An 8974-nucleotide genomic window follows, 5' to 3' on the forward strand; every position below is an offset into this window, starting at 1 on the left:
AATGAAGGCGCAGAGTAATGACGGCTTTATAGGAGTAAATAATATAGAAAGAGTCTAGGAGCTTTTTTATGACATATAAAATCGAAAGCGAGAAAGAGAAATAAACCAAAACTGATCTCCGATCTTTCACCATTTTTATTAAGTTCACGTACATAAAATCATATCAAAATCTTTGAAGGGTCGAAAGATTTTTTTTTACAACATAATTGAACAGTTCGACAAGAAATCACCAAAAATGTACAGGACCCTCGCTGCCCACACCGATGGCGAGAACCAGCGAGCAATATAAAAAAGAGCACATCTTTTTTTTTCAGCTTACTGGCCGTTACACCACATACCGACACTGAGGATATCTACCGTCCTATAGCTAATAAAAACACTTGAAAATACGTACGTGTAACATGCCACGAACACGTTCAAATCTTACAGCAGAGAAAAGGACACTCAGTTCACTCAGTCAGAAAGGCGAGAGGATCATCTGCAGCACCCGGTCTCACACTGTGGACTCACATTACACATGAAATCACCTGCTTTTTACTCTTTTTTTAACAGACACATGCCGTGTGTACAGTGAAAGTGGAATTCCCTTCAGCACGCGCTCGCTCTGAATGTAGATGACCACTACGGATGACCACAGCATCACGCCCGGGTTACAGGGCGTTTCAATGAGTTACTGACCGCTACTGTGAGTCTACACATGTATGCACGGACGCTACGACTTTGGGGGAGATGGCTGGACTCAGTCTGAGGTTTGTTGGAGTACAGTCCCTTTGTTCGCAGCTGCAGGCTGTGAATACAGCTCAGGAGCCTCATCTGCGATACCAAATATATACATTTGTTGCTTGATTGCTGAGGTAAAACTGAGTAGCGCAGTAAAAAAACATCTCACAGTAACAACGTGAGATGTTTTTTTTTTCGCTATTTACCTGGTTTGGAATGTGTTCGAAAGTAACTACTGTACACACCGTCCCTTAGCAAGACTTTTTTTTTTGTACTTTCAGCGCGGTTCTTTGTAGTTGCCGTTTATTTCCTCAGAAATATTCACTGCCTCAGCCCCTAAAGGTAACCTGTCGCTATACTCAGAGCCCACTTCAAATTCCTCCTGAGTTTTGGACTGCGATTCGGGAATGGACTCGGCCACCACGCTGCCCTCGATCTCTTCACCTTCCCCCTCTCCTTCCTCAGCACCAGCTTCTCCCTCTCCCTCACCAAGCTCGCTTGGGTTGAAGTTCTTCTCCGATTCCACGAAAGACGCCCTTGGGTCAAAATCAGTGGCTATATGCTTCTCCATTTGATCCGGGTTTTGTGCCTTCATGATCAGTTTGTAGGTCTTGCCTTGATACTTGTACAACAGGTGACAGCAGGTGGCGCCCAGCAGGGGCACCGTGGCCAAAGCCAGCAAGAAAATGCTGACCACCACTATGATAAGCAAAGATGGAATTTTCTTCCTTGTTGTGAAGACCACTTGGACCTGACAGTCCTGACCCCCATACGTGAGGCACAGGGTGTAATTAGTGCCTGGCTGTAAGCCCTGGAAGCGATAAGTGTTGACACCTTCTTCTATCTTGGACCACTGCACCACTGAATGTCCATTGCTGGTGCTAACGCAGACATACAGCATGTCCATAGGGGATTTCTTGGGTGAGGTCTGGTGAAGACTGAACGCCTCCTTGTTCACAGTTTCTAGGTCTTGGGGTTGGATGAGGTGAAGGTTAAATTTGGCACTGGTCATCTGCAGGGGGTTGAGCTGGACTTTAGCCTCAGTTTCAGACACCTCCAGCGCAATCACCCCAAAATCAAAGGTATACTGTTTAAGATCATCCAAACTCAGGTTGAAAGCATGGTTAGAGATATACTGTGTGCCGTCATTTATTCCACACTTGCTGGTGAATGAAAAAGTGTCAGAGTCTTCATCAACTTGTCCAGTGATGGATGATGTTCCAGTTGGAAGGATTTTGGTCTTCTCATATTTGGGCCAAGTATTGATCACGCTGTTTCTGGAGCTCTTTGGGCCAGGCTTACTTCCAGGTGGACTGATGCCTGCTTTGGTGTCCAGTATGGAGTTGATAGCATGTTTTTTGGTACCAGCCATAATGAGTTTTACTGTGCTTTCAGCTTTGCCCATGTCATTGGTCGCAGAGCAGCTGTAGTTTCCATCTTCTTTTTTGCTCATGCGAGGAATGATCAGTGTGCCATTTTGAAAGATGAGGAACCTTGTGTTAGTGGGTGGCCCATTAATGGGAACCTCACTTTTTTCAACAATGGAGGGCAATGTGAATGTTAATAGTTGGTTTCCAGCAAATATTTCCCACTCAATGGCAGGTTTTGGGGCCCCTTTAGCTTCACAGTTCAAGATGACCGTGTATCCCTCATATATTTCTGTGCTTTCAATGTTGGGCTGATAAGTTATAGTAACAGTTGGGGCTTGACATTCCAGTTTGGGCATTTTAGTGACCTCAACACCTCTTAAATGGTCGGGCGCATCACACAAAATGTTGTTCTGTTCTGGGATGGAGATCTTAGACTGTATGATCCAATCTCGCATCCATTCCAGCTTACAAGAACAGGAGAAAGGATTGGCGTAAATCTGAAGGTGCACCATGGCGGTGAGAGCATCAAAAGTCCCTTCTACAATGGTTGTAAACTTGTTGTTGTTGATGCGGACTGAACGCAGGTCCTTCAGGTTAGTGAAAGCATCCTTAGGCAGGCTGACCATGTCGTTGTGGTTCATCTTCAGCAGCTGAAGAGCGGTGAGGTTGGCGAGGTCCTCCCATGGAAAATTCACAATTCTATTATGGCTTAGGTCCAGGTTCCTTAGCTGGGACATCGGGGCCAGTGCATTTCTCTCAATGGTAACAATTTCATTGTGGGCAAGCCAAAGAGAGGTTGCCTGCGTAACATGGACAAAGTTTTTGGATTTTAACACTTGGATCTTGTTTGCTGAAAGGCTGAGAGTCGTCACATTGGATGGCAAACCCACAGGAACCAGGAGAAGGTCTTTGTAAGCACAGTCCACAAAGTGATGGGTGGTTTTATCTGAGCAGATGCACTGCTCAGGGCAGGACTGAACACTGGCAATCACTGCAGTCCCCAAGGCAAAGAGCACCAGGTACCTGCTCGCCATTTTCAGCACCTGCATTGAACACATACACATGGATGTGGATGAGTATCAAGCGTGCTGTATACTGCTTACGTTTCAAACTCAAAACAGAAATTCAGAGGCAAAACCACATTTAAGGCAAGTTCTGCTGGTTAAGACTCCCTGTTGCCCCCTTAATAAGCTTAATGTGTAGTCAAAATGTGGATGTAATGATTCAGATGTGGGTTCACAAAATTTTCCAGCAGTTATGAAAAAGTAAAGAATATGCCAAATATTTGCAAAGAAAGACCCTATATGAGCAACTTAATCACGTAAGAGTTCACCTTAAACATCCTTCACTCTCGACGCTTCAGTCACGCCTCTGGTGAAATGCTGAATACAGTACAACTCTTTTTGGGCATACGGACAGACACTATCTACATATAAAAGGTAAATATAGAGGAAAAAGGCAGGGGGTCAGTGGAGTCCGTGCGTAACGCCCGCTGAGAGCGCGACCATGCATTCGCTATGTTCCTCTCCATGGTGCTGAAAACGCCCTTAAACAGATAAGTGACCATTTGTTTGCGTAAAAAAAGAAAAATATCACTCATTCACTTCTAAAACTACACTTGAGTCTGGTATACCAAAGCAACTGCAGCGCGTTTACGTTGGGAACGTAGAGGACATGCAGACTGTACGTGCCGAAAACTTTCAAACGTACCTTTATTTCTTCACCTTGCTTATTTGTTTCATACTGTGTCATTACTTTTAGTAGTTTTTCAACCTCAACTGCGCGAATCCTGCCAAAAGCCCTGAAAACGCTGTGCTTAAACTCCGGTATAGCCTTACCTGTGGGTGCGTATCTCCACTCCTCTCACGGAAATAACTCGAATCGACACTTGATCAAATACAACACGAATATCTAGAGCTGGTTACTAGAATGATCCCAAAACATGTTGTACACTCCTGTGTTACTTTGGAAGATGAAGCAGTATTTGTTGATGGACAGCAGATGAGACATTTTAGTGTCAGTGTAGCGCTGAGCGGTCCGGAGGCTGTTCTCTCCTTGTGCTCGAGTTTGGGCAGAAGCCGTTGCGCGTTCCCGCCTCCATAGTGGAATGGGAGGGTTTGTGAACGCGCAGCCTCTCCCTTCATCCTCCAGTTAAAGCTACAGGGAGCGTCGCCCCATAGAAAATGTATGACTTCGAGAAACATGATTATTTTAGGATTTTGTCCTCTACCACATGACGCGCTTTTCACTCCTCTTTTGTGTTTGTTTTGACCGAGAATGAAAAGGAAACACCTGCAGCAGCAGTTCAGGCTACAACCAGGCTGTATAACAATATAGGCAAATTATAGAATCTGATCATTTTCAGAAACAAGGTTTCATTTAAACTGACTCTAACAGTAAGTCTGCTGCTAACATTTATGACAAAACCTTTAAAAAACTTAGGAGGCCTTTACTATTTGGAGGCAACGTTTTCATGAATAGAAGTTTGCAAAAGGTCATCTTTGAAAGCTAAATCAAATATTTTCTAATACAATCAGACAGTTCCATTAGATTTCAGATTTTCGTGTTGCTCAATTCGCTCCCATACATATATACACATTTAAAAAACATGATTCTTCAAGGGCTCTTTAGTAAAGGGAACAGTTCTGTTTAGAGCCATGAGTTCCACATAGAACCATTTCACACTTTTTGCATGGTAAAATGGTTTCTTCAGATTGATCGAGAATGTGTTGTAGCCCATATGGTTCTATATAGTACCAAAAAAGGTTCTTCTATTGTTGCAAGTTTGACCATGCAAAGAAGCATGAAATGGCTCTGTATAGAACTCATGGTTCTAAATAGAACCACTGCCTTTTCTAAAGAACCCTTGAGGAACCATCTCTTTTAAGTATGTATTTTTAGCTCAGTTTATCACATTTCTTGGCCTACTTGTACAGCAGGAAATTGGCTGTAGGCACGAAGCTGATTCACTGGTCCAAATGAATGTTTGACTAGATCTCAGACAAGGCTTAAAGGTTACTATGTACAGTTACTAGTCAAATACCCCACTAATCATATGAAGAACTAGACTGGACCCTTGTGTTTCTGGAAGCTCGAACCACCAGACAGTCTCTCAATTCTTTATACGCACTGCCATCTAGTGTCAAGTGTGCGCACATGCAGACAAAATCAGATTTATTTGCACTTCTATGTGATTTCTCTGAAGGGATGCTTTGAACTGATGCTTTTCTCTCAGCATCAAGAACAGGCTACTGTGTAGCTCACACCTGCAAACTGGTCTAACTAAATGTGGCTGTATTGAGTTATTCACTCAACTAAACAGGTTTGTTAAAGTAGAGTTTCTGTTTAATTCAATTGTAGAGATGTGAGCAAAGTCATTCAGAATAGTTCAGTGTAAAATGGTTAATTGCAAAAAAATTAACTTACCAACTCTAATTTCTTTACAGTGGTGTGGACAGGAACCAGGCATAAAATATTGTGTTGTAGCAATTATAGATATTTTATTTACTATCCAAAACCACCAAGAAACCCACACATGTCTTCTGAGTTTTTGTATGTCATGTTGATGGTGGTATATATATATATATATATAAAATATATATGTGTATATACACACACACACACACACACACACACACACACACACACACACACATATATATATATATATGTGTGTGTGTGTGTGTGTGTGTGTGTGTGTGTGTATTTTTAAGCTAAATCCTTACCTGAAAAGTATTGCAAAATAATGCCTCAGACATCAGGCATCATATTTGTAACCATTTCATATAATAACTTTCTGTGAGGGAGCTTTTAAAAGGCATTAAACTCTTCCGATGTCTGGTTCCTATCACCACCACTGTGAAACATTTTTAGTCTGTAAGTTTCTCTTGAACAGAGCATTTTACACCAAACCACTCTGAATGATTTGTTTACACCTTAACCATTTAATTATGCAGCAATTTAGAAAAATCAATGTTGTTCCCCTTTAAATAAATCCAGTGAAAACAGGCTGGCATTTTGTTTGGAAACTTGCTTTGGCATGTGTAAAAAAGATTACATTATGCAAAAAATATAATGTGCTTCCACAAATAAACCAGTCACAGCCTACATTTCACTAAATACTCCCCCTAAATGCTAAATGTCGCTGAGCCACTGTAACCTGGCCCTGGCACCTCTAAAAAGCTAATTTAAGGAAAGTGCTGTAACACTGTGCAGGATATTTTTGAATCAGGTATCTGATGTCCCAGGAGTTCAGGTTTTTTTACCCATTTTCTAAACTGAAGATACAGGAGGAGAAATACAGGATTCTTAAAACATCTCTCAGTACTTTTACTTTTGATGCATAAGTACAATTAAAAGCTAGTATTTTTTGCACTTTTACTTTAAACGTCTACAAAATGTTGGCAGGAACAAGGTAGTCAACAGTCTTCTTGTGAGGGATCCATGTATCACTGACCTAAGAAAAAGTATCAAAATAAAATGCAATGTCATATATTTTGAAAACAGAAGAAGAAAAGTATTATTTCCAATAGAGCAACTGAGATCAGCAACACATGAAATAATATTGTAAAAATCATGCACACATACTTAACAAAATATTCAGCTATGAACGAGATTAACAATTATATGACATACAAACACCTTCAAAACAATCTCTGAAGTACTTGACCATGACAGCTAGACTACACTATTGGACTGACTGGTGTAAGAGATGACATTATAAGATTGATGAAATTCTTCAAACAGGTCCCGTAATTGTGAGAAGTTCAGCAAGACCACCTTCACCCAAACATGATTAGAAGAACTATAAAACATCAAAGAAAAACAGCACAGGTCAAGACTACACACACAAACACAATACACACCAGCTCATTTACATCCATAAAAGCACTAAACAAACTCAAGTAATCTCAGTTCATGTCTCAAAGCACAGACAGGAAAAAACAATGGGCCTCATCTGCCAATATATTCCTAAGTTGTTTCTTAAATGTGTTCTTGAGAAAGGTCCTTAGAAAAAGTCTACATCACATTCATGATGTGTTCTTAAAGTGCAGAATTGTTCACAGTTTTGTGCTCTTGAGCGTGTTTAGATTCTGTTCTTACCCAAGAACAAATCACAAATAAGAAAACATTGATGAATATCAGAATCTTTGTAAAACCAGCGTAATCAGATTTAAAAAAAAAAAAAAATCTTTTTAAGAACGGTTGGTGAATGAGGCCCGTTGAAAACATTTTTATTCTAATGTACCAACATGCAGATAGAAGATAAACATGCAGAATGAATTTCCATTCACTAATGAACATTTTCATTATGCATTACAAAATGATGATTTTGGTTACTTTTCAATTTTTTATTAACAAATAAGTCAAGGTGGATGACAATTTAATACACCAATCAAACATGCAGACAAAAAGAGGAAAACACTGTTGATTTCCATTAAATGAGAACTGCATATAATTTAATCACCAAGTACAGAATTTTTTTAGGGAATTTCTGTTCTTAACTATTTCAACTTTGTCATTCTTCAGAAAGCTGACTCAGATAAAGATGGACAGAAAAAGATCAGCAATTATTATCCCAATTCAGCTCTCTGCAATAGGATTGTCTGAAACGTGGCTCAACTATGACAAAGTAACTATGTTCATTCTACCTGGTTACAATCACATACCGTGCTGTAGAAAGAATAGAGCAGGTGGTGGTGTATCTCTATTTGTTAGACATCATATTAACCTAACTGTGCGATCTGACCTAGTTAACTCAACAGGTAATGAGGCTGAAGCAGTTTTTATAGAAATCAAACTGTTATCTTCAGAGAGAAACATAATTATTGGCTGTCTGTACAAACCTCCTAGCTCAAACAATCAGACAATCACTGTCTTGTTACCCAGTTATTCTCCAGGGTATATTTCGGTTATTCCATCTGAATTTACATGCCCAAATCCTAAGGCAAATTATTCAGTAACTGCATGAATCAAATGTGAAGTGTTGGTATTTTTTTTGTAAAAGCTCCCCTCAAATTAACAGAAAATGTGTTTCATGATCATAAACACAATGTCATGTGCTTACAATTTACTACTGAAAGCCAAAAATCTTAGGCGCTCTTTGTATTTTTTACAGTGTATATCACTGAAGAGACACCATCTGAGATCCAGTTTATAGCTCAGATTTGTGGGGGGTCAAGTTTCAGCAGAAAAAAAAAAAACGTGGGTTCAGCTTCTTTTACCATGAAGTTTTAAAATTACATTACCCATCTATTTGACTGGAAAGAAGATAGTTATAGCTCTCATATGACACCCATCTTTTGAATGTAGCTTATGAAATATGAAAGTTATGAAGTAAAGAATATGACGAAGTGCGGTTTGGAACCACCGGTGGCTCCATGGAGTTAAAGAGGTTAACACGCTTAGTAAAATCATTCATATTGACCTCATGAGCAAGCAGTCAGCTTATTTCATCATTTAGCTAAATGTGTCATCTTTCTCTCCTTTGATAAACCAACAAGAATAACAGCTAGCTCTGCTACATTCATTTGTTATTAATATAATAACAAATTTTACAATGACCAGTACCAGAGGGATATTGGTTAAAGACATCTCTGTTCACCTACCAAAATTTGCTTCATTCCAAGGTTCATCCATAAATCATGTAAAAAGATTACTGTTAGGAACTTCAGAAACAGAAATATTAGCAGTTTCATCAACCATTTCTGAAACGTGTCATGGAAAAACATTCTTACTGAACCCAATGCTCAAAAAGCCTACTCAGCTTTCAATGAAACTAGTAACCAACCGGTCAGTTTCTCTTTTCCATATAAATCTAAGTGCACAAATAAAACTCAGAAATCTTGGCTTACTGGAGTTTTAAAAAAGATTACAAATCCCCC

At 39.8% G+C, this 8974-nt stretch overlaps 1 protein-coding gene across 1 annotated transcript; it reads right to left on the reverse strand.

Moving 5' to 3' along the window:
* Nucleotides 1-117: 117 nt before the first annotated feature.
* On the reverse strand, nt 118-4253 carry islr2 (immunoglobulin superfamily containing leucine-rich repeat 2). Its single transcript, XM_036576032.1, has 2 exons — nt 3929-4253; nt 118-3133 (listed from the first exon to the last, which is right to left on the reverse strand). The coding sequence occupies exon 2, from the start codon at nt 3122-3124 to the stop codon at nt 998-1000; it is 2127 nt and encodes a 708-aa protein (XP_036431925.1). The 5' UTR covers nt 3125-3133; nt 3929-4253; the 3' UTR covers nt 118-997.
* Nucleotides 4254-8974: the final 4721 nt, after the last annotated feature.

This window comes from Colossoma macropomum, unplaced genomic scaffold (genome assembly GCF_904425465.1).
Source record: "Colossoma macropomum unplaced genomic scaffold, Colossoma_macropomum, whole genome shotgun sequence".
In the NCBI taxonomy this organism is placed as follows: Eukaryota; Metazoa; Chordata; class Actinopteri; order Characiformes; family Serrasalmidae; genus Colossoma; species Colossoma macropomum.